At 41.2% G+C, this 26,410-nt stretch overlaps 3 protein-coding genes across 3 annotated transcripts in view; all 3 read right to left on the reverse strand.

The window, feature by feature from the left end:
- Positions 1 to 13,529: 13,529 nt before the first annotated feature.
- LOC118424510 (zinc finger protein 135-like) lies at positions 13,530 to 16,598 on the reverse strand. The gene is made up of 2 exons (XM_035833088.1): positions 16,549 to 16,598; positions 13,530 to 15,212 (listed from the first exon to the last, which is right to left on the reverse strand). The coding sequence occupies exon 2, from the start codon at positions 15,208 to 15,210 to the stop codon at positions 13,942 to 13,944; it is 1,269 nt and encodes a 422-aa protein (XP_035688981.1). The 5' UTR covers positions 15,211 to 15,212; positions 16,549 to 16,598; the 3' UTR covers positions 13,530 to 13,941.
- An 826-nt stretch (positions 16,599 to 17,424) lies between these two features.
- On the reverse strand, positions 17,425 to 20,240 carry LOC118424204 (gastrula zinc finger protein XlCGF57.1-like). The gene is made up of 3 exons (XM_035832738.1): positions 20,180 to 20,240; positions 18,188 to 19,490; positions 17,425 to 17,429 (listed from the first exon to the last, which is right to left on the reverse strand). Exons 2-3 carry the CDS (start codon positions 19,446 to 19,448, stop codon positions 17,425 to 17,427), a joined length of 1,266 nt encoding a protein of 421 aa, XP_035688631.1. The 5' UTR covers positions 19,449 to 19,490; positions 20,180 to 20,240.
- Positions 20,241 to 22,178: 1,938 nt separating this feature from the next.
- The window catches only part of LOC118424205 (fibropellin-1-like), a 44,565-nt gene continuing 40,333 nt past the window's right edge, over positions 22,179 to 26,410 (reverse strand). Inside the window, exons 39-43 of the mRNA XM_035832740.1 lie at positions 25,246 to 25,417; positions 24,642 to 24,818; positions 24,402 to 24,510; positions 24,050 to 24,105; positions 22,179 to 22,839 (exon numbers count right to left, since the gene is read on the reverse strand). Coding sequence (XP_035688633.1) covers positions 24,058 to 24,105; positions 24,402 to 24,510; positions 24,642 to 24,818; positions 25,246 to 25,417 — 506 coding nt within the window. The 3' untranslated portion in view covers positions 22,179 to 22,839; positions 24,050 to 24,057. The remainder of the gene's footprint in view (positions 22,840 to 24,049; positions 24,106 to 24,401; positions 24,511 to 24,641; positions 24,819 to 25,245; positions 25,418 to 26,410) is intronic.

Below are 26,410 nucleotides of genomic sequence, written 5' to 3' on the forward strand. Positions count from 1 at the left end.
TGTATAATGAGAGAGACATTGCTAACAAGGAGCCAGTTCTAACAGGGACTGCCTTAGACAAGAAAAATGGAGAGCAAAGCATGGTATGTGCAAAGTAAGCAAGAAAGCTTACATAGACTCTCACGGCATACCGGCTGGTTTCCTATGACGGCCTTGGTCTCGCCTTACATGGGGGACATTGCTAACAAGGAGCCAGTTCTAACAGGGACTGCCTTAGACAAGAAAAATGGAGAGCAAAGCATGGTATGTGCAAAGTAAGCAAGAAAGCTTACATAGACTCTCACGGCATACCGGCTGGTTTCCTATGACGGCCTTGGTCTCGCCTTACATGGGGGACATTGCTAACAAGGAGCCAGTTCTAACAGGGACTGCCTTAGACATTTTAGAAAAAAGGAGAGCAAAGCATGGTATGTGCTGAGTAAGCAAGAAAGCTTACAGACTCTCACGGCATACCGGCTGGTTTCCTATGACGGCCTTGGTCTCGCCTTACATGGGGGACATTGCTAACAAGGAGCCAGTTCTAACAGGAACTGCCTTAGACAAGAAAAAAGGAGAGCAAAGCATGGTATGTGCTGAGTAAGCAAGAAAGCTTACATAGACTCTCACGGCATACCGGCTGGTTTCCTATGACGGCCTTGGTCTCGCCTTACATGGGGGACATTGCTAACAAGGAGCCAGTTCTAACAGGGACTGCCTTAGACAAGAAAAATGGAGAGCAAAGCATGGTATGTGCAAAGTAAGCAAGAAAGCTTAGTATAATACATAGACTCTCACGGCATACCGGCTGGTTTCCTATGACGGCCTTGGTCTCGCCTTACATGGGGGACATTGCTAACAAGGAGCCAGTTCAAACAGGGACTGCCTTAGACAAGAAAAATGGAGAGCAAAGCATGGTATGTGCAAAGTAAGCAAGAAAGCTTACATAGACTCTCACGGCATACCGGCTGGTTTCCTATGACGGCCTTGGTCTCACCTTACATGGGGGACATTGCTAACAAGGAGCCAGTTCTAACAGGGACTGCCTTAGACAAGAAAAATGGAGAGCAAAGCATGGTATGTGCAAAGTAAGCAAGAAAGCTAATACATAGACTCTCACGGCATACCGGCTGGTTTCCTATGACGGCCTTGGTCTCGCCTTACATGGGGGACATTGCTAACAAGGAGCCAGTTCTAACAGGGACTGCCTTAGACAAGAAAAAAGGAGAGCAAAGCATGGTATGTGCTGAGTAAGCAAGAAAGCTTACATAGACTCTCACGGCATACCGGCTGGTTTCCTATGACGGCCTTGGTCTTGCCTTTACATGGGGGACATTGCTAACAAGGAGCCAGTTTCACAGGGACTGCCTTAGACAAGAAAAAAGGAGAGCAAAGCATGGTATGTGCTGAGTAAGCAAGAAAGCTTGCATAGACTCTCACGGCATACCGGCTGTTTCCCTATGACGGCCTTGGTCTCGCCTTACATGGGGGACATTGCTAACAAGGGACCAGTTTCACAGGGACTGCCTGACACCCTAAGTGTCTCGTGAAACAAAGAGTGAATCATAATATATGATATATGCAAAATAAGCAATATATTCATGCCAATTATTGCTGAAGTTACATGAAAGAGAACCATTATATTTTAGACAGAAATTTTCCAATGAGACCTTATTTGCATAAGTGATAGAAAAGGAATTTTTGATTGAGACAACATTATGGTCTTCTTCAGTTTGGGTCCAGGAGATGATCAACTAATGCAACTGCCGACCTTATTTGCATAATTAATGAAAATACATATCAGTTCTTAGGGTTAAAATCATTTCGTGAATGTATGAGGTCGAAGAACTCTAGTTAAACAAAATAGTTTTCCATCTGTTGGAAGGTAAATGGTTTTGTCAATCCATGGAATTTTAAAGATTTGGGATTTCTCTTATTTGTGGCTGCCCATGTCTTCAAGCTTTGTCAGCTGTTAATATCGTCCAGGATGAGCATTATTCTTGGAAGCAAAGAAACAGCGATAACATCAGTATGTTGTGCAAATACTTAAATGTGTAATATTTTGGGTTTGGTTATTGTATATGTTGATTTATAATGTATTTCCTTCAATAGTGTTACACAACACCTTTTAGGAATTGTGTTTTCCACTGTATTGACTGGCCAATCATTCTGTATCTTGCAGTTTGTCAACTGTATCAGCATTGGTCATCTATGTTCATCGTGTGCAATTTGTTTGATGATTTAATCCAATGCTCAATCTTATCATATCTTGCCGTTGTCAACTATATTCATCATTTGTCATCTATATACATCATGTACAGTTTGTTTGATGATTTTGTCCTTTACATGTAGTTCCACCACATGTTATTCCTTTTTAAAGTTTAAAATGATATAATGATGTGTTCTTTTTCTTGCCCGTATGCCCGTTATCTTGAGGACCTGCTCTGTGCTGATGGCGGATGTGAGCTCTCAGTCACTGCCAGATCCTGTGTTGCCTGGGGTAAATCCAAGAAGCTCCTGCCCATCCTTATGTCCAGGCACCTGCCTTTCAAAACCCGTGGCAAGGTGTTTGACTCCTGTGTGCGTGCACCTGAGCTCCTACCACCTCGGATCTACAGCGGTTGTGCCGCAGTGACCGTGCCATTATCAGATGGATTTGTGGCGTCCAACCCAAGGATGAGACTCCATCATCCGGTCTTCTTAAAAAACTTGGCATCTCGAACATCACCTCAGTGTTGCAGTCTCGCCGTCTCAGGTGGTTTGATGTACTAGAAAGATCAAGTGACTGTATTAACACCAGATCAAGTGACTGTATTAACACCAGATCAAGTGACTGTATTATCACCATCACCAAACTGAAAGTGTCAGGCAACAGGGGTCGTGGTAGACCGAGGAAAACTTGGATAGAGTGTGTTAGGAAGGACATCAAGGTGTGCGGTCGCACAGGGGTCGACCCACTGGACAGAGCTGCATGGAAACACGGTGTGAAGACTAGCCGACTGCTGCTTGCCCCTGCGTCAGGGACTCCAGCAGAAGTATAATCAAACAACGGATAGTGATGACTTATGACATAACTAGATCCTCAAATGATGTGTTGTTTCTTTACTTCATCATTCTGCTGTAAGTAGTTTAGTTCATTGCCGACTCCCACTCTCTGCCAGCAAAATGCTAAACTAAAATACCGGTGTTTGACACGAACTTCATTTTCTACATTAACACATTGTGTGTTTGAGTTGTACACAAGTTGACTGTTGATTTATGGACTGGTGTAGAGCAGGTGCTGGGAGAGGAGAAAAGGAAGACTAAGCCTTAGGACTTATTTTTATTTGAGGCCATTCCAGCCATGATAAATACCACAGAAGAATTTCTCTAGTTGATTAAAAGTTTAATTTCTGTAAGAAATCTCAGAGGCAATACATGTATTTTTACATCTGACTTAGGAATACATGTTCTTTCCCTATTGGGCCATTTGTCCTTAGTCAAATTACATAATCAATGTGAAAGTGTCACAACTATTCTAAGTACATGTAGTAAATGATTGGATTGTCAACATTGTGACCTGTGTAACATGTGTACATAACCAGGCATAAATGATGCAGATGTGCAAGTCATTTGCATAATCAGACTATTTCATGGAGGTATCAGGTCTCCGAACTCTTGTTGACAACTGTTATGGATGGTTTACACTTCCTTGCATTTGGGACCGCATTGTAAATATTTGGCATAAAGCAGACGGTAGATATGTACTAAATACTTTACGATTTGTAACCGCATCTCATGATAGATGGATGGAGTTACTTTGTAGTCAGAGACAAGTAACAAATTATGGAAGTAAGATGCCAAAATTAATTGAACATGTATTGTACTGTAGTGATACTGCAAGATGAAGTTCTTTCATGCAGGACGTAGTATATATATCACTGATATAGGAAGTGAAAATCAGATACACAAGAACTTACGAAGGTCAAAGTTAATGAAATAGATGTAGCCACGACTAGATCCTAAATGTGATGTAACAGGTTGCCATTTTGGCTGGTAATGGTCTAATGTTTTATAGGGATTGCAGATTAGATCATTGGTTAGATTGTTGAAAAGGGATTGTACATTATACATGGGCGGTAAACAATGTAGTGGACTACATTGTGGAAAGAAATATTTTAACATTTTTTGGCAAGAAACAAGTAGTCAATGTTAACCTGCAATGTAGTGATATTGCATTATACGTATAGGGTTTACTAAGGTACTATATATTTCTTTTTGGAACTAAAAATATTGTTTTTTTTCCGTACAAAGTAATATAAGTCGGTAATCTTTATTTCGATAGTACATTATACGTATGGGGAATATATTCTGAATTATATTGTGGAGCAACAAAGTTACTGTCTCTTGTATATCGATAGTTTATTAGTGTTCAGTAGATTAATGTGTTATGCATTACATGTATGCCTATGGAGGTATACAAAGCACTGTCCTAAATTTGTTTGAGTGCTGACATAATTGGGATTGTACATTATGGTCGTATGTAATGTACTGTACTACAGTGTAAAAGAAAGAATGTACCAACTTGTCTATATGAAACAGTAGTTCATTGATATTGAGATGCTCTATGGGTGTAATTCAATATTCGTATGAAGTATATATAAAAACTGCATTTTGAAGCGGAGGAGTTACCCATGTGCATACAATATTGGAGATCCTGGATGTTAACATTTTTCTGCTAGTTTCGTATTCTGTAAGGTTTTTGTATACATGCTTTGTATAATGTATCATAAATTATATCAAATATAAACGTGTCCTTTTCATCATCATGTTGTTTCAATCTTGTTCAGGATCAGGGATCTGTGTGGATGCATGTGGATGTGTGATTGTGAATGGTGTACAGCACCTAGGGATAGTGTGTTTACATGTGCGTGGATAGTGTTCTGCACCAGGGACAGGCGTGTTTACTACGTGTGGATGGTGTTCTGCACCAGGGACAGGTGTGTTTACTACGTGTGGATGGTGTTCTGCACCAGGGACAGGCATGTTAACTACGTGTGGATGGTGTTCTGCACCAGGGACAGGTGTGTTTACTACGTGTGGATGGTGTTCTGCACCAGGGACAGGTGTGTTTGAGAATGGATGGTGGTCAGCACCAAGGACAGGTGTGTTTGTGTGTGGATGGTGGTCAGCATTAATGACAGGTGTGTTTTGTATGGATGTTGTTCATCACAAAAGGCAGATGTGTTTACTACGTATGGATGGTGTTCTGCACCAGGGACAGGTGTGTTTACTACGTGTGGATGGTGTTCTGCACCAGGGACAGGCATGTTTACTACGTGTGGATGGTGTTCTGCACCATACCAGGGACAGGCGTGTTTACCACGTGTGGATGGTGTTCTGCACCAGGGACAGGCATGTTTACTACGTGTGGATTGTGTTCAGCACCAGGGACAGGCATGTTTACTACGTGTGGATGGTGTTCTGCACCAGCAGGGACAGGTGTGTTTACTACGTGTGGATGGTGTTCAGCACAAGGGACAGGCGTGTTTACTACGTGTGGATGGTGTTCTGCACCAGGGACAGGTGTGTTTGTGTATGGATGGTACGCAGGACAAAGGACACGTGTTTGTGTGTGGATGGTAGTCAACACCAAGAACAGGTGTGCTTAATGTGTGGATGGTGTTCAGCACCAAAGGCAGGTGTGTTTACCTGAATGCGAATGGTGTTCAGTACAGTACAAAGGACAGCTGTATTTAGCGTGGATGGTGTTTAGCGATAGGGAAAGGTTTGTTTGTGCGTTAATGGTGTTCAGCAACAAGTATATGTGTGCTTTACCTGTCTGTGGATGGTGTTCAGCACAAGGGACAGATATTAGATGTGTTTGTGTGTGAATGGTGCTCAGCACCAGCGACAGGTGTGTTTTTGTGTGGATTTTAGTCAACACCAGGGACAGGTCTGTAAGTCTGTGGATGGTGGTCAGTACCAAAGACAGGTGTGTTTGTGTGTGGATGGTGGTCTGCACCAGGGACAGGTGTGTTTGTGTATGAATGCTGGTCAGCACCAAGGGCACGTGTGTTTGAGTGTTGCTGGTGTTTAGCACCAGGGACAGGTCTGTTTGTCTGTGGATGGTGGTCAGCACCGATGACACTTGTGTTTGTGTGTGGATGGCGGTCAGCACCAAGCACGCGTGTTTGTGTGTGGATGGTGTTCAGCACAAAGGACATGTGTGTCTGTGTTTGGATGGTGGTCAACACCAAGGACAGGTGTGTTTATTATGTGGATGGTGTTAGGCACCAATGACAGGTGTGTTTTGTGTGGATGTTCTTCAGCACCAGGGACCGGTGTGTTTGTGTGTGGATGGTGTTCAGCAACAAGGACGTGGGAGCTTACCTGTGTGCGAATGGTGGTCAGCACCAGGGACAGGTGTATTTGTGTATGGGTGTTGGTTAGCACCAAGGACAGGTGTGTTTACTGTGTGGATGGTGTTCAGAACCAAGGGCAGGTGTGCTTACCTGAATGCGGATGGTGTTGAGTATCAAGGATAGCTGTGTTTTTTGTGGATGGTGTTCAGCGATAGGGAAAGGTGTTTTTGTACGAGAATGGTGTTCAGCACCAAGGACAGGTGTGCTTTACCTGTGTGTGAATAGTGTTCAGCACTAAGGACAGGTGTGTTTGTTGATTTTGGTCACCATGGACAGGTGTGTTTGGGAAAGGATGGTGGTCAGCACCACGGACACGTGTGTTTTGTGTTGATGTTCTTCAGCACCAAGGACAGGTGTGTTTTTGTCGATGTTCTTCAGCACCAAGGACAGGTGTGTTTACCTGAATGTGGATGGTGGTCAGCACCAAGACACGTGTGATTGTGTGTGGATGGTGTTCAGCACAAAGGACATGTGTGTTTGTGTTTGGATGGTGGTCAACACCAAGGACAGGTGTGTTTACTGTTTTGACGGTCTTCAGCGCCAAGGGCGCCAAGGACAGCTGTGTCTTGTGTTTATGGTGTTCAAAAAGTACCAATGACATGTGTTTCTGTACTGATGGTGTTTAGCAGGGACAGGTGTGTTTGGGAAAGGATGTTGTTCAGTACCAGGGACATTTGTGTTTGCATTTAGATACTGTTCAGCATCAGTGACGTATGAACATGTGAACAGCATTCAGCACCAGGGACCGCGCGTTTGTTTGCGAGCGTGTGGATGGTGTAATCTATCTTAGGTAGATACGGATATGGCTCTAGCCAGTTATACTGAGCAAGATTTGTCGAACACTGTTATGAAGGATCTACCCATAGGCTGAATATATCCAGATTCGCGAATATCCCCGTTTCCATGGGCTACAACACAATGGGGATTGTTCACTGGCAATGGAGTATGTGCAATTCCGATACTCAGAGGTGCCGATTGCTAAGCAGAGAAAGAACTTCGTACATTTTTAAATGTTCTCCATTGCAAATTCTCCCAAATTAATCTAGTGCCAAAGGGCGGATTGAAATGTGACACAGACACCGAAAGATTTAGTAAGGTATCCATATCATACTGCTCTCACTGACTCTTATCAATGTAGGAGCACTGCATACTTTAGCAAAAGCTTCATTGTAAGGTTGGTGGTTGGATGTGTTACGGCTAGGGGTGGGTACCGGTATAGGGTTTTACAGTCAATCATACAGAGGCAGTTAGTCTTGCAGGATTTTAAAACGCCAGTGGAAGTCAACTAGTCCACAAAACATACTTCTTTGTAGCGAAATTGACCATTTTTTAGTATCGTCCATTCACATGTTTTCTCATACTGAATCAGGTTCAGGTCCGGACCTGATCCTCTGGGCCTGAACCGGACCTAAATTTTCTGTACCGGTACCAACCCCTAGTTATGGCCTTTCGTTACCGATATCTACTGAGACCTAACTTCCAAATATATGGCAAACACTAGGACTCTATCCCAGGCGCTAGCGCCCTATCCCCGATCAAGAAATGGGCATCTGATGTGCAAGATATTCCACTACAAAGTGTGTGTGTGTGTGTGTATGTGTATGTGTGTGTGTGTACATTAAGAATCAAAACCGAATCAAAACAACCCAAGCAATACTAAGTTACTAGCTGTTTATTGGTAGGCTATGGCGAAGACTAAAGCAAATCTCTTCTGAACCTATGAAAATACATTTATTTTTTTAAATGTTCAACACAAGCTTAGCACAATCAATATACCAATACTATAATACTATGATATATACTAATTTATAGTTTATACAGTAGAGGTTAGTAAATAAGTCACTTAATGTACACTTGTTACATTGATTGAGGCTAAATATTTCCTAGGATGTCAGTAAAAAGTCGGCTAGCCTGACGAGACTTTGATGGAATTATTTAGTTACATAGGTCTCCTTATCCTTGATATGTTTAGAATTTCTCACAATCTGTTGTGGAATTCGTTGCCGCTACCCAAAAGGACTTGAGATTTCTACTGTATACTTTGATGCAGCCATCTGATATAAAAGGCTATATAGATACTCTAAAGCATTAACATACTTATGGGTATTAAAAAGTGTCTTATATATAGATCTTTTCAACACAGTAGGACCTTGTGAGTAATGTTGGGGATTCAGAACTAAATACATTGTAAAAACATATAAAGAAAGAATCATGAACAAAGAAAGGTAAGTACAATCCACAATCATAACAGTTACTGTAAGTGTAAAGTACCTTACTTTACGATATTACTGTGGGACACATGTAGTAGTGTGCACACCTTGATATTCTACCTATTAGTGTGGCATGCATGTACAGGTATGGCTACAAACTTCTGCTGTAAAGTTGTCCAGTACCCTCACCATAAACACAGAGTTTCTCATCAGTGTGATATTTCAGAAGGCAGGCAACAACATCTGACTTTTCAGCTGCTCAAATTACTCACACAGCTAACTCTTATAACGGTTTCTCTCAAGAGTGGGGTCATAGATGTGCAAATTTGGGACAAGTTAGACACACCTATTCTACTTTGTTCAAAATGGACCGTTCCAGCCGAACACCATAAGACCCGGCCAGCCCCCTGTTCTATTTCGAACACCTTGGTCAAAAACGACGCAAGTAGGACAGAACTCGCGAGTATTTTTTTCAAGTGTGTTTAGCTAGATGGCTGTCCAGAATGCATTTCACTTGTAGGGGTGAGTTCTCATATGTTTTGATAAGTGAGACTCTCGCACAGTGCCATACCCACAACCTTCACACATGTAGGGTTCCTTGCCCATGTTTTGCTAGATGGTTCTTCAAGGTGGATTTTTTGGTAGCAGAATAGTCACACTGGTCACACCTGTAGGGTTTTTCTCCTGTATGTCTTCTCATATGTAGGGATAAGTGAGACTTCCGAGTTGTACTGTACCCACACTCCCCACACATGTAAGGTTTCTCACCAGTGTGTTTGAGAAGATGGTTGTCTAAGTTGGATTTATGTGCTGCAGAATAATCACACTGGTCACGTTTGTAGGGTCTTTCACCTGTATGAGTCCTCATATGCATGGATAGGCGACTCTTGACAGCTGTCCTGTACCCACACTCCCCACACATGAAGGGCTCATCACCAGTGTGTTTTGCAACATGGCTGTTCAATGTGGCTTTCTCTGAAGCAGAATAATCACAGTGGTCACACTTGTAGGGTTTTTCACCCGTGTGAGTCCTCATATGTATGGATAAGGCAGACTTTTGAACTGCTCTGTACCCACACTCTCCACACATGAAGGGCTTATCACCAGTGTGTTTGCGGAGATGGCTGTCCAATGTGGATTTCTGTGCAGCACACAGTGTCACACTGGTCACATTTGTAGGGTTTTTCACCAGTATGGGTTCTCATATGCCTGGATAGGTGACTCCTGACAACTGTCCTGTAACCACACTGCCCACACATGAAAAGTTTCTCTCCGGTGTGTTTTGTTCGATGGTCGTTCAATGTGGATTTCTGTGCAGCAGAATAATCACACTGGTCACACTTGTAGCATTCACCTGTATGGATTCTAATATGCCTAGATAAGTGACTCTTTTTAGTTGTCCTGTACCCGCATTTCCCACACATGTAGGGTTTGTCACCAGTATGTTTGGCTCGATGATTATCCAAATGGTATTTTTGTGCAGCAGAATAATCACACTGGTCACACTTGTAAGGTTTCTCACCGGTATGAGTCATCATGTGTTTTGACAGGGTAGAGTGAAAAAGTGCCCTGTACCCGCATTCCCCACACATGTAGGGTTTGTTACCAGTGTGTTTGGCTTGATGATTATCAAGGCCGCTTCTGTTCCTTGCAGAATAATCACACTGGTCACACTTGTAGGGTTTTTCACCTGAATGAGTTCTCATATGTTGAGATAAGTTATGCTTCCAACGTGTCCGGTACCCACAATCCCCACATACGTAATGTTTTTTATCAGTGTGTGCTTCAGATTGATGGTTCAAACCGCTTTTGCCTTCTCGCTGCTGGTCTTTGACAATGTCTGCATCTCTGTCATCTAAAACTCCAATAGGAGAACCATCACCGAGTTCCTGGGGAACAGTAGTAGGAGACCAATTTCCTGCCTCTGCCATGCCTGAAACCAAGGACAGAACAAAAATCAAAATAGATGAAACATTCCTCCATCTAAAGTTACTAAATAAGTAGTGTTATAATGTCAGTATATCCACTCCAAATATATACTGTATTGTCCCCAGTATGTAACCCTGAACCCCAGTCACTGTACTAACATCTGGTTTGAATAAAACTTACACAGCATCTACACCTCTGGTATATACTAGTACTCCAATAGATTGGCCCCGTAAACACAACAAGTAGAACCTTCACTGCTGAATTGAAAACTAAATCACGAAAAGTTGATTGAGCAACTGTCGAACCTTTACTCCCATCGAAACGACATTAAAACCCGGCCTGGTCACTTCTTAGTGCCACCCCATGACCATCTATGGCAATGACTTGAAATTTTGTATCCCAAAGCTGTTCTAACATTGTTTCCACTGTACTATTTCTCAGTCACATTTGCAAAAGTACCGAAGTGATTCTTACACAATTTGGTGATACCGTGGTGCTTAAGTATCTTACAGTCGAACTTGTATTTAACCCTAGTATAAATATTTTCTCTCGAAATACATCTGACGTTTGGCGTGTGATTTCGCCCCCTCCCCCAATTGAATTTCGTCATCCTAATGCGGACTATGTACTATACAGATGACCTATACCTACTTTGGTTCATGATAAAGCAGTCATATTTTGTGCATTTCACGTTCTTACCTGCTTCTAGTATTGATTTTTACCTCCACACAACCGTCCTGCATACGTTTCGTACCGTTCGTCTGGAGCAGCAAGGGGTGAAAGGTGAACTATTTGCGGGGTGAAAGGTTATCCTCGTGTATACCTCGTTACCCATGTATTGTGATGAAACCGCTGCCTACATGTTACATTACATTTACAGAGGGACTGTCCCATTTCCACATTTTTTTTCGCCAAAGTGGCGTAAGGTTATGTTTTGACTTTTAAGCTTTGTAACTCGAGAACCCTTCTTCTGTTTTTTACCTTCGCCAAGAAGGTTATATATTAGGTAGCGTCTGTGCCTATGTGTGTTTCACTTTGTAGAAGACCACTATAACTCAAGGACGTCTGCAGATTGTATTGATGTTTGGCATGTGGGTAGGTCTTGGTGAGACCTAGAAAACGATTCGATTTTGGGCCTCCTAGCGGCTTGTTATTGTACTGCAACGGAACCTCCGGGCTGGATATCTCAAGTTCTGAACATGCTGCGGCTATACGTTTTAAGTGGTAGACAGGTCTTGATGTCGAGAGTAAATGGTATAGGTTTGGGACTCCTAGCAGCTTGTTTTGGTAATGCAGGGCTGGTTTAGTGTCAGACTTTGAAAGGGAATAACTCAGGAAGGGGTGAACGAATTGTTAGGATTTTTGGTACGTAGCTTAAATAGTGGGACCGCGTGGCGCAGTGGCAGCCTGTTTGGATCCGCACCGAGAGGTTGTGTGTAAAGTGTTCGCCTTGCATTCGGTAGGTCGTGAGTTCGATCCCCGGCCGAGTCATACCAAAGACTTTAAACATGGTACATGCTGCTTTCTCTGCTAAGCACTCAGCATTCGGTAAAGAGTATGGAACTTGAACACAGACTAGCCCCCTGCTGTAGTGATTGCGTTGTGTGGCCCAGGGCTAAGGAATCAGAGATGGGCACCGCCCTATGCGCCACCAGGCGCGAGGAGGGTTTAACTTTTTAAACTTTTAAATGATGCTTCATATAGTGACATATTGATTATGCAAATTAGTATCTTATTTTCATAATTAATTAGGGAATCGTATAAACACGCTCAGTTCCATTATAGGACCATTGCAACATGTGACATTTGTAACTGAGAAGGAGAAGAATATTGATAGATAGATATTGTTGAAAAAGTCCTTATTTGTATAATTAATGAGAAAACACTATAATGTCATTGTGATAAATCACTGGAACTTCTTACTTGTAGCAATGAAAAATTATGTACAGGTCAACATCGTTGAACATTAATTATGCAAATAAGATCCTTATTTGCAATAATTATCAGAAAATGCGATAAAAGCATTTTTTGATATAGATGTGTATGTCTGTTATCTGATAGAGATGATCAGCTAATATAATTTATGCAAATGAGAACCTTATTTGCATAATTAATGACAATTACTTAATAAACAGCAGTTGTAAAGGTAAGAATCATTTGGCGAAGGTATGGGGTCGTGGAACTCTAGTCTTTGTACATTTCTTTGTTGAAACGATGTGATTGATACTAATCTACAAAGGTACAGATACAGATAGTGCTATCACACTTGTCAAAGTTGTCTTCTGTGTAAATAAGACATCTCACAGTACAAGCAAAAAAATACAAATCCCAAACACATCTCAGCAAACAAGTAATCTTTGATCTTAAAGTTAATGCACACTCAAAACTGTGAGTGCGGCTTATTCAATTATATCAGCGGGAGACGTGTAATAAGTGTTCTCACATAGATCATAAACTTAGAGGAAACTTATGTTAAGAATTTGTTCTGTACCTGCACTATAAACAGTAATAGAGTTACTCATCATTGTATTTTGCTAAAGGCCAGATGACATCTGGAAAGCTGATAACAACTCGTGCTGCTCACTCTAATAGTCTAGGCGATTGGTGCAAAAAGTGCTCAAATTATGGTAAAAGCATGATACTTAGCACAAGTGTTCTATAGAACAATAGAAACAATTCTAGGGGTGGAGATAATAGAAACCTGCTTTTGCATAGCAACTGTTGCTAGGCAACTTGTTTTGCTTGGCAACGAGTACCATTGTCTGCATTTTCGTCAGATGACACCTTAATTTGGGGGCCAAATGACATAAAATTGGGTACTATGGTATCTAAGATTCATTTCGTCAGACATGAGAATTTATTCTGTATTGTACATGTTCTAAAATCTACTTTATGGCACTTTTTGAATTTTTTCTTATAAAAAATGTACATTTGTGACTTTTTGAATCATGATAGTTCATGCGATAAGACTTAAATAAGTGAGCTTTTTGTTGCTGCAAGATCTCTGAATGGTACCAATGTGGACTACTGTGAAGAAAAATGATAAAAGAATGGTCACATTTGTATGCCTTATTTTACATGTATGTATATATATATATATATATCAGTATTCTTATACATTGGATAAGGCACCCTTTCGAGTTGTCCTGTACCGTCAATCCGCACACATGTAGGGTTTCTCACCGGTGTTCTTGAGCCGATGGCTGTCCAAGCTGGATTTATGTACAGCAGAATAATCACTTGTCACATTTGTAGGGTTATCACCGGAATGGGTTCTCATACGTTTGGATAAGGCAGACTTTTCAGTTGTCTTTTCAGTTGTACCCTCATTCTCCAAACTTGTAAGATAGGGTTTGTCACAAGTGTGCTTTGCAATATGGATGTCCAAATGATGATTCCGTGGAGCAGAATAATCACACTGGTCATACTTGAAGAGTTTTATCACCACTATGGATTTTCATATGTCTGGATAGGTGACTCCTTTGGGTTGTCCTGAACCCACACTCCCCACACATGTAGGGTTTATCACCAGCGTGTTTGAGTAGATGGCTTTTCAGGGTGGATTTCTGTGCAGCAGAATAGTCACACTGGTCACACTTGTAGGGCTTTTCTCCTGTATGCCTTCTCATGTGTTGGGATAAGTAAAACCTTCGCGTTGCCCTGTACCCACACTCCCCACACATGTAGGGTTTCTCACCGGTGTGTTTGAGAAGATGGCTGTCTAAGCTGGACTTCCGTGCTGCAGAATAGTCACACTGGTCACACTTGTAGGGTTTTTCACCTGTATGAGTTCTCATATGCCTGGATAGGTGACTCTTGACAGCTGTCCTGTACCCACACTCCCCACACATGTAGGGTTTCTCACCAGCGTGTTTGAGAAGATGGCTGTCTAAACTGGATTTCCGTGCAGCAGAATAGTCACACTGGTCACACTTGTAGGGCTTTTCACCAGTATGAACCAGCATGTGCCTGGATAGATGACGCCTATAAGCTGTCCTGTACCCACACTCCCCACACATGAAAAGTTTCTCTCCGGTGTGTTTTGCTCGATGGCCGTCCAATGTGGATTTCTGCGCAGCAGAATAGTCACACTGGTCACACTTGTAGCGTTCACCAGTATGGATTCTAATATGCTTAGATAAGTGACACTTTTTAGTTGTCCTGTACCCGCATTCCCCACACATGTAGGGTTTGTTACCAGTATGTTTGGCTAGATGATAATCCAAATTGCATTTGTTTCTTGCAGAATAATCACACTGGTCACACTTGTAGGGTTTTTCACCGGTATGAGTCCTCATGTGTTGTGACAGGGTTGAGTGCAAAAGTGCTCTGTAACCACATGCCCCACACATGTAGGGTTTGTCACCAGTGTGTTTGGCTAGATGATTATCAAGGCCGCTTCTGTTCCTTGCAGAATAGTCACACTGGTCACACTTGTAGGGTTTTTCACCTGTATGAATTCTCATATGTTGAGATAAGTTATGCTTCCAAGGTGTCCTGTACCCACATTCTCCACATACGTAACGTTTTTTATCAGTATGTGCTTCCAATTGATAGTTCGAACTGCTTTTGCCTTCTGTCGGCTGGTCTTCGACAATGCCTGCATCTCTGTCATCTAAAACTCCAATAGGAGAACCATCACCGAGTTTCTGGGGAACAGTAGTAGGAGACCCATTTCCTGCCTCTGCCATGCCTTAAACCAAGGACAGAACAAAGATTTAAATAGATGAAACATTCATTGACTAAAAATGTAATAGATATGTTATATGGTCAGTATACCCACTCCATATGTATACTGTACTGTCGCCATGATGTAGCCCTTAACCTGGCCACTGTAATAACATCTGGTTTGAATAAAACTCACTACTAGTAAGCATCTACACCACTCTGAGTCCGGGCGTGCCTCTTGTATACTCCAATAGATAGGCCCCGCAAGCACAACAAGTAGAGCCTCTAACGTTACTCCTATCGATACGACATTAAAACCCGACCGGGTCATTTCTTACTGTAACCCCACGAGCACAAACCATCCATGGCATGACCTGGAATTTTGCATTCCCAGGTTGTTCCAACATTGTTTCTGTTGTACGATTTCTGTCACATTTCCACACTGCCATCTATGCCAACACCGCCTCATTATAGCTGCAAAACATCTCTTTTTCAGCGTGGAAACTCTGAATAAAGTGCACATTTCATATTTTGACCGATATCTTCCGATCCTACCGATAAAATGAAACAAAAACTACTCCATTTGAAAGAGCAAAAGCCGCCCGCCATCTTGGTTTTCGTATTTGTTTTTCTATTGGTGCGTTCAGGAATTATGGGAGAAGAAAGTATCGTATATAGGAACAGAATTTTAAATGTATCAGACATAAAAAAACTACACAGTAGAAATTGATTTTAGAAAGTTTGAGCTTAGATAAGGGTATGAATGTTTGATTCCAACGTAAATGAGAAAAAAAAGTCGGTGGGGTTCAGAGTTCAGCCCGTGACCGAAAGTGACTTTTGCCACGTCCCGTGAAAGCGGGGATTTGAGCACTGTATTACACTGACATTTTTAAAGTTTTACGTCGTTTCAAGGCTGACATTTTCATTTATCATGTATATACTTTTGTTAATTTATATCATAAACTAATCGATTGTAATCTTGGGAAATACTTCTGCTGCTTTCTGTATATATGCCGTGCGGCACTTCAGACCCGCCTGTGGGTGTGGCCTATTAGCATAGCAACGAGAAGAATAGCCTAGCAACGGACCAGCGTGAAAAGTACCGAAGCAATTTTTATTCTTACACATTGATGATACTGAGGTGCTTACAGCATGATGATACTGAGGTGCTTAAACTTGAGTGTAACCCTTTATTTTCTCTCGAAAGACTTCCAGGACGCTTCAGGCGTGTGATTTCGCCCCCTCCCCCAACTCAATTTCGTCGTCCTAATGTGGTCCATGTACCGTGCAGATGACCTACACCTACTTTGGCTCACGATAAGGTGGTCAGTTTATGTACATTTCAGGTTCTTTAGACTTACCTGCCACTAGCGTTGATTTTTACCTCCCCAAACCCTCCTGTAGTCGTCTGGAGCAGCAAGGGGTGAAAGGTGAACTTTTTGCGGGTTAAAGGTCATCCTCGTGTATACCTTGTTCCCCATGTAATGTGATGAAACCGCTGCCTACATGTTACATTACATGTCCTCTTTCCTCATTTTTACCTTCGCCAGAATGGCGTAAGGATATGTTTTGAGCGTGTGCGTCTGTGTGCCAACAGTATAACACGAGAAGCCTCGGTCTGTTTTCTTTGTATGTTTCATCTGACCTTTATAGTCTACACAATAAATTACAACTTCCACACATAAAAAATGGAATATACTCTGTACTTTTAATATCCTTATTTGTTTTCACTTGCCAGAAAAATACATATCTTGAATTAACTGAGCTCGATAGCCCATGTTATCTTTGCCGGTTATTATATACATGTACATGTAATGTAACTACATTATCTATTAGAGAAACTACATTTCATTTTTCACAGACTTCCAAAATATTTGTTTTGAAAATGTTTGACCTTAGTAATATCCTCAATAAACTACTACAATACATAGAAATATATTGTGTATACTTTATATGTAGTAAATAGGTGTTAAAAAGAACATCAGTCTTTCACTTTAGGTACACTTGTTACAATGATTGAAGATCAATATTTTCTAGGATGTCAGTAAAAGTTACCTAGCAAGCCTGAACTTTGATGGAATTATCTTTCTTATCTCGGTTTAAAACTTTCTTATTCTTGACATTTAAAGTATTTCTCATAAGCCATGGTTATCCAGATCACTGTTGTAGATTTCTTTGCCGCTGCCCAAAAGAACTAGAAATCTCTATTGTACATTGTTGAAACCATTTGATACATACTAATCTAAAAGGAAAGGTACAGATACAAATACCATATAGTGTTAGCACATTTGTTGAAATTTTCTTCTAAATAAGACATCTCATGTGCTTTGCAATATGGATGTCCAAATGATGTTTCCGTGGAGCAGAATAATCACACTGGTCACACTTGAAAAGTTTTTTTACCACTATGGATTTTCATATGTCTGGATAGGTAACGCCTTTGAGTTGTCCTGAACCCACACTCCCCACACATGAAGGATTTCTCACCAGTGTGTCTGAGTACATGGCTTTCCAGGGTCTATTTCTGTGGAGCAGAATAATCACACTGGCCACACTTGTAGGGCTTTTCACCGGTATGGGTTCTCATATGTCTGGATAAGTCAGACTTTTAAGTTGTCTTGTACTCATACTCCCCACACATGTAGGTTTGTCACCGGTGTGCTTTGCAACATGGATGTCCAAATGGTGTTTCCTTGCAGCAGAATAATCACACTGGTCACACATGTAGGGTTTTTCAGCAGTATGAGTTCTCATATGTCGGGATAAGTTAGACTTCCGAGCTGTCCAGTACCCACATTCCCCACACATGAAGGGTTTGTCATCACTCATCAGAGTGTTTTGCTCTGAGATGGCGGTCCAAATTACTTTTATGTGCAGCAGAATAATCACACTTATCACATTTGTATGGTTTTATACCAGTATGGGTTCTCATATGCATGGCTAAGGCAGACTTTTGAGTTGTCCTGTATCCACATTCCCCACACATGTAGGGTTTCTCACCAGTGTGTTTGAGTAGATGGCTTTCCAGGGTGGATTTCTGTGCAGAAGAATAATCACACTGGCCACACTTGTAGGGCTTTTCACTGGTATGAATTCTCATATGTCTGGATAAGTCAGACTTTTGAGTTGCCTTGTACTCACATTCCCCACACATGTAGGGTTTGTCACCGGTGTGCTTTGCAACATGGATGTCCAAATGGTGTTTCCTTGCAGCAGAATAATCACACTGGTCACATTTGTAGGGTTTTTCAGCAGTATGACTTCTCATATGTCCGGATAGGTGACGCCTATGAGCTGCCCTGAACCCACATTCCCCACACATGAAGGGTTTGTCATCAGAGTGTTCTGCTCTGAGATGGCGGTCCAAATTACTTTTATGTGCAGCAGAATAATCACACTTATCACATTCGTGTGGTTTTATACCAGTATGGATTCTCATATGTTGGGTTAAGGTAGATTTTTTAGTTGTCCTGTATCCACACTCCCCACACATGTAGGATTTCTCACCAGTGTGTTTGAGTAGATGGCTTTCCAGGGTGGATTTCTGTGCAGCAGAATAATCACACTGGCCACACTTGTAGAGATTTTCACCGGTATGAGTTCTCATATGTCTGGATAAGTCACACTTTTGAATTGTCTTGTACTCACACTCCCCACACATGTAGGGTTTTTCAGCAGTATGAGTTCTCATGTGTCTGGATAGGTGACGCCTATGAGCTGTCCTGAACCCACATTCCTCACACATGAAGGGTTTTTCATCAGAGTGATTTGCAAGATGGCTGTCCAAATTACTTTTCTGTGCAGCAGAATAATCACACTGGTCACATTTGTATGGTTTTATACCAGTATGGGTTCTCATATGTATGGCTAAGGCAGACTGTTGAGTTGTTCTGTGCCCACACTCCCCACACATGTAGGGCTTATCACCAGTGTGTTGGAGTAGATGTCTTTCCAAATTGGCTTTCAGTGTAGCAGAATAATCACACTGGTCACACTTGTAGGGTTTTTCACCTGTATGCTTTCTGATATGTCTTGATAAGTCATTCTTGTTAGCTGTCCTGTACCCGCAATCCACGCATACGTACCGTCTTTCATTAGTTTGTGCTTCTAATTGACAGTCCAAACTGCTTTTGCTTGCTGCCTCCTTTGCTTGCTGATCTACGACAATGCCTGCATCTCTGTCACATAAAACTCCAACAGGAGACCCATAACTGCAATACAGGGGAACAGCAGTAGGAGACCCATTTCCTGCCTCTGCCATGTCTTAAAGAGAGGTGGCACCAAATCCGGCTGTAGGGACTTTCTGTACAAAAAGACACATAAAGAAAGCTAAACATGTCTAGACTTACTGTTTGTGGCAAACGCAGAGGTTTGACTCTGGCAAAATCTCGCACTACAACTGTCTACACTACACATTTTGCCGTCTTCCTAAGGAAGGTTTTAGCTTGTTCCACCTTTGTTTCGCATGCTGAGTCTACTAGTAGGAAGAGCAACTGTTGTAACATCCATTTTCGGAACCATGAAGCAACGGATTCTGGGAAGTATCAAAGAGGTGAATAGATGAAACATTCAAAGATAAAAATATTGAAAATTTTTATGCAGAACGTTTTCTGCTCAATGTGAAACATAAACACAGAAAGGTTAAGGGTTAATAAAAGCAACTTTCGAACCTTTACTCTCATCAAAACGACATAAAAAAAAACCCACCCACTAATTTCTTACTTGCCCCTCCCCCTTTATTCCCGGGTTTACTTTAATAGTACTAGTAACAATTTTTTTTATTCGAACAAACCTGGCGCTAGCTTTTTGGGGTAGCCGGAGCATTTTGTCTCGAAGGACTAAATATCGCCCCCCCTCCCACACCTAAATTTTCATCACCCCGAAAAGTCTTGCATTTCGTCCTAATGCGGCCCATATACCATACAAATGACCTATACCTCCTTAGGTTCATGATAATAAGGCAGTCATACTTTGCACATTTCACGTTCTTACCTGCTAACAGTGTTGATTTTTACCTCCGCACAACAGTCCTGCAAACGTTTGTCAGGAGCAGTAAGGGGTGAAAGGTGAACTCTTTCTTGGGGTGAAAGGTCATCTCGTGTGCCTCGTTACCCATCTAGTGTGCTGACAACGCTGCCTACATTACGGAGGACTGTCTCCTTTCACATGTTCCCGTTTTCTTCTTTTTCGAAAAAAGTGTATATAGTGAATATAACGTTATAGTGCTAACCATATGTGATTTTTACTCTATCGTTTGATCCTAAAATTGACAACAACAGTTTAAAAATCTGATCTTCTATGGCCGACGTCACAATTTGATTTACAAGTTACACACATGAGAAATTGAATGTTACCTGTTCTCTTAATTACCTCACTTGTTTCGCTTGCCAGAAAATAAGCATATCTTGAAATCATAAACTAAGTTCCATAGCCCATGCTGTAGTAGTAGTAGATTGGTTTATTCAGAACTACACATGAAATATACAAAGCCTCGCAGTCAAACTATCAATGTTGACTGAATTGTGCCTGTGTTCACAAAAGTCGTATATTTGCACCATAATTGCACTTTAGGAAATAACAAGCATTATTTAAAATACGTACGAATTACCTGATTGATTAAAATCTACATATAACGTTATAGACAGAATAAATTGTATTACTAAGGTCAAAAGTCAAGAACAACTTTCATCATCATTATACCAGGTAGATGCTTGGTATTGCACTTATAATGTACTGACATTTGCATCCTTGAACAACTTAGTCATTTAAGGTAATGCACTTTTTCTGAAGCGTTCGGTTCTAGTTTTGAAGTTGTCCAGTTGTTTGCTTGATAGTGCGACCGCTAATGTCTCCATGTCGAGCAGGGAACCAGTGGCGAAAGTCAGGAGACTGTGCTCAGGCACAGCTGATCTCGGCGCTGGTCCAAGGTTACAAGTCCTAGAACGTGCAGGGCATCTGCGTAGTTGGAGTACGTCCGGCCTAAGATGATCTTGCAGGCTTGACGTTGGATTCTCTCCAGTTGGTTGTTCTTGAATGAGTCCCGGTGCGGCGTACTTACACACTGGTCGGATGTTGCCGCGTACTCACACACTGGTCGGATGTAGCTAGTGTAGATAGTGACCAGGTTCTCTGTAGACAGTCGAAATGACTTCAGTTTTCTGAGTAGGAACAGTCTCATGCTACCCTTCTTTACCATGGAGTCTACATGTGTTCCATTTGAGGTCAGCTTGAATGTACAGGTCCAGTAATTTAGCCACTTTAACCTCTTGAAGCGGGTATTCGTCAATTTTCAGTGGTGGGAGAGGTGTTGGCGTTTTTTTTAAGTGGACGTACATCACTTTAGCATGAAAGCACATCTGTGTTGATATAATTCATATTGAAGTTTTTAAACTGTCATACAACACAAATTTTGCTCACCTCGAATTTTCTGTCGCACCTACGTCGACCTTCTTCAGGAGTGATGATTCAATTACTCTGATTACATGACTTGGAGACACGTGACTCGAATAACGAATCCATAGCCCCCACCACACACACACACACACACACACACACACACACACACACACACACTGTGAATGATCTGGGCCAAATATTTTATTTTTCCTTCCATCTTATTTTTTTATTAACACAATCATCACCCACCATTTTGTGAATTACCATGACCTTGTAGCTACACAGCATTCGCAGTTTCGCAATCTGCTTCTGATAACACTTCAGGCAGCTATAGATATATTTCCCAAATCATTGGCCATTAATACACAGCAATATTAAAATGGTAAAACAAGTATACAGCAGTTATTTCACATCATGTTGATACATATATATCGTCGCATTACATTTGCTATCACCCCAACCTATTGTCGTGATTTTTTTAATGATTTCAAGCGAACAGATTTCAACAGAACATGGGATATATTCGCGCATCATTTTTGTAACAAGACGGCATGGAAAAACTACTGTCCGACACATACAACACAATGCCGCATATTTGACAAAGATCACATCAACATATTTTCTTGGATATCGTATAAAAACATTGCTTAGTATGTAAAACATTCTGATGCATAATAACACAAAATCATCCTGTAATCTTTCTTTCATAATGAGCGACCTCATCATACGCAAAAATATCACCTCTAATTCTATTAAGATAACCATAAGAAAGACAATTCTTAATGATATATATCATGTTGCCGTATAAATAAGTCAAGGTCATATGCAATGTAAGAAATTATTAATAACATAGGTGGATTGCCTTAACACGCGTGCATGATAAAACGTATTAAGCGTCTAGAGCAGTTATTCTTGTTTCCATTCACAGTATGTGTAAATGACACAGCCACACATTGCATGGTTGTTTCGAAAAAAAGTGATGAAATATAAAGAAGTTATCTTATTTGATAAGAGATCATAAGACCCGAAATATTTCCCCACTGTTATATGGCATACAAATAAAAAAGACTCGTTCAGCTTATACTTCTTCACCTACGAGTATAATCTTGATCGGTTCAATGTACCAGAATAGTATTTATTAAAACTCAGATAAAAATTTCAGCATAAAATATTATTTCATAAAAGATACGTTCCGGCTATATATATATAACTTATGGTTGCTTGTGGTGGTGGAGAGATGTCCATTTCTTTTGGACCTGGAAAGAAAACGGCACAAATCACGACCTCTGTTGTATGTCAGCCTTAAATGCAATGCAAAATACGATGCCGTTTATGTAACTTAAATTCTAGTCTTGTCGAATCTTACTAAAGCAACCATCTCTATCAGAAATCCCCCTGCTGTAGGTAAGTTATAACCTTGGTAAACTGGTCTACAATTCTTGATGATGATGATGATGACTGGTTTATTCAGAAAAATTCACATATACATGGCCCAAATGGCAGCCCTAAGGCTGAATTGATAGGCACGTTTACATTTACAATTGAAATAAAATCTGTTAAAAATATTCACAACATGTCATCATTATACAAGAATATTTACTGAATATCGCCAATAAACAATTTAAAAAGCTATTCACACAAAGTCATCGTTTAGCAAGGCAACCATGTAGTTAATCGGACTTCTCTTGAAACGAGTAGTATTCGCTTTCAGAGTCTGGAGTCTGTTACTAGACCGAGTCTCTCTACCCGAAATCTCCCCACGGCACGGTCGGAGCCAGTCTCTGAAGATCGGGGATCTTCAGAGAGAGCGAGCATACGTTCTGCACAGTTCCTCTCGTCTCTGAGTCAGTGGTGTCAGAGAGAGTTCAGTGAGTGCTGACCTGTAGCAGGTGTAGTTCTGGTCAAGGATTATCTTGCAGGCTCTCTTCTGTACTCTCTCTATTGACTTAGATTCGGCAACAGTCAAACCTGGATGCCATACTCGGCATGTGTATTCTAAAACCGGGCGCACAAAACCGATATAGACAAGAACAAGGTCACTTGTCTTGTCTTGTTGTCTACAATTCTTGGCATATACTTTCCTGGCTTAAATCTGTCACGAGTGTGCTTGGGGAGATTCTAAAAGACATACGCTACAACGAAATTGTAGGCCAGTTTGAAATTGGGATCGAGCGTGTATCAGCAGCCGTTAGCGGCGACAGTAGCAAGTCTGAATAGCAACATACCCCAGTATTTCTAGATCATATTTCTGATATGCAAAAGGTTGTGTTGGTAAAAACAATCGGACAGTAAGTCTGGACTTAGCTCATATTTTTATATTCAATTACTCTGGAATGTGTAAATAGATATTACGAATCTCAGCTACAACTGCTTGAATGAAAAGGAAACGACAAAGCTATAAAATACATACATGGCAGGCGTAGTCGATTATTTTACAAACACTCTGCTAACATTAGCACTACTTACATGTATGTCTAATTTCCATCGGGATTGTACTTCACACTGGGTCGTGGGATCCTTAACTGTAACACAACATGTTCAGTTCAGTTCATCCTCGGAGAACATGAAATTCATTAAAATTTCTGAAGAATCAAGATAAGTTACAGTCGTACCAACAAAAACACTTTGTAATGTGACAGTCTTTTCATATTTAGTGGCTGGTGATTAATTTGATGTTATAATTTTCGAAAATTAAACATTCGACCAGGTGAAATATCAAATACATTGCACATCCAAATCCATGTATTTTAAAACACCACACCCACAAGCAAAAAAAAAGAGAATAGTTCAATGAACTTTCAAACTAGGGTGACCATACCTGGCTACCAGACACTTGCTTCTGTCCCATTGCGCTGTACCGCCGGGCCCGATCAGAGTAATCGGTGTAGGTTCCATAATTGTCGATAGTCAGTCCACCGGGACGGTACCTTCAAAAGGAAACGTTCTCAAAGATTATTATAACATTTACTATGACATAGTAACTGCACTGGCAGAAGTCGAGTGCTAATCTGCTTATACAACTAACTTTTCTATTTCTATGTTATGAATAGTAACATACCTATTGCCTTGTCGGTTCTTGCCCACTTTCCGTGCCCTCCTGGCCATCTTAACGACTGTTACAATGATGATGAGAACGGCGCAGACACATCCTACACCGATACCGATGACGGCCGCCTGGGTTAAGAGAGGACTGCACCGATCTCCGTGGTAAACGGGTACCAACACGGAGGGGCACCTGTATAACATGAAACATACAACAAGCTCGGTTGGAGCCTCCCCATTAGTGTATTAAGATTTTTCCTATCCTTCTTTAAAGCAATAAGTACGCTTTTTTGCAAGGCGATACCTTAAATAGACATTGATGAACTTTATATGTAATCAATTCATATTTACTACGTTAGTAAAATGATTGAAATAACAGGTGACTATAATCATCCGAAGCTAGGTGATATTTTCACCCAGACTGAATTGGGGAAAGTCGCGTCATGTGCCTTTCCCAAGTGCACAAGATAGGTAGCATATCAGCTGATTTGAACCCAGGATCTAGGTAAACGATATATGATATTTTTTGGAAGAAGGTAAGGAAAATATTCAAAATGCTTACTTAAATTCGTACTATTCGCAACTTAACTGTGTATATGTATAATCCTAATCTGACTTACTCGCATTCAGGTCCCTTGTCGACCACCACTTTGCAGACACCTGCGTTGCAGTAGTTGTCTTCACAAACACATTCAAAGATCATGTCTCCATCCAGGTCACTAAGTTGGCAAACCGCACCTTCACCACATGTCAGTCCACAAAGACTGGGGTCCCCAGATATCTGCTGCAACTCTATTGAAATGTATATTTTTCAATTCCTTTTTGTCAAAATTGCATAAAAAGGTGGACGCTTGTTAATTCTATCGTATACTTATAACATAAATCCGGGCGAACGTAGACCAATCAGAAAAGTCCATTTCATGCTGGTTATGACGCCGTAACACATAGAATTCTGGTGAGGTGGGTGTTAAACGTTGGCCTGGTGTTAAAGTAATTTTGAAAAAAAAAACGATCAGAAGAATTTTAACACAGGGAATTAAGGGAATTGAACAATCATAATGAGGGATATACACGCGGACATGGATTAAATCAAAACGTGTTTCGGACGTTTAAGATTCAATCACAAAGTAACAGTGCAGAGAGTGGTGTTTAGATTTCCTCGCTTGGCCATGCAGGTCAGGCGGCTCGAAGGAAGGGAGAGCAACAGTCTGGTCGGGCTAGTAAAGAAGAAAAAGGTCTGACGAAGAAAATGCAAAATCACCAGACTAGGTCCGAAACTTTCGTGGACACCCAATCCCCAGCATCCTTACGTGTTTTATGTGGCACTAATCAAAGGATATTTTATCACCTAACTCATGCATCACTTATGACACTATTCAACATTATCATACAGCCAGGCGCCGTGGACTAATCAGAAGGCTACATTTCCACCCAAAACTAGATGATTATGAGGCCATAACCACCTGCTTTTTCCAAATTGGTCCAAAAATATGGGCATAGGTCTCGTTCTTAGAGTACTGGACATGATTTGTGAGTAGAAGATTTTACAACTCTGGGATCGAGAGCCACGAGAGTGCATTAAATGGCGCCAGTTCGGACGCGTTTGTAGTACATAGAGATAGTCGCAAACAGTGCTGTATACGAAAGGTGCAGGGAGTGTTGGTGAGATTTTATCGCCCAGCCACGTAGCTAAGAAGTTTCGAAAGGTAGGTAGAACAAGAATTAACCCCGGCCAGCAAGGAAAAGGACTCGGTCGCTTCATTCGGTGGTTATAGGAACCGCCAT

Source organism: Branchiostoma floridae, chromosome 10 (assembly GCF_000003815.2).
Source record: "Branchiostoma floridae strain S238N-H82 chromosome 10, Bfl_VNyyK, whole genome shotgun sequence".
NCBI lineage: Eukaryota > Metazoa > Chordata > Leptocardii > Amphioxiformes > Branchiostomatidae > Branchiostoma > Branchiostoma floridae.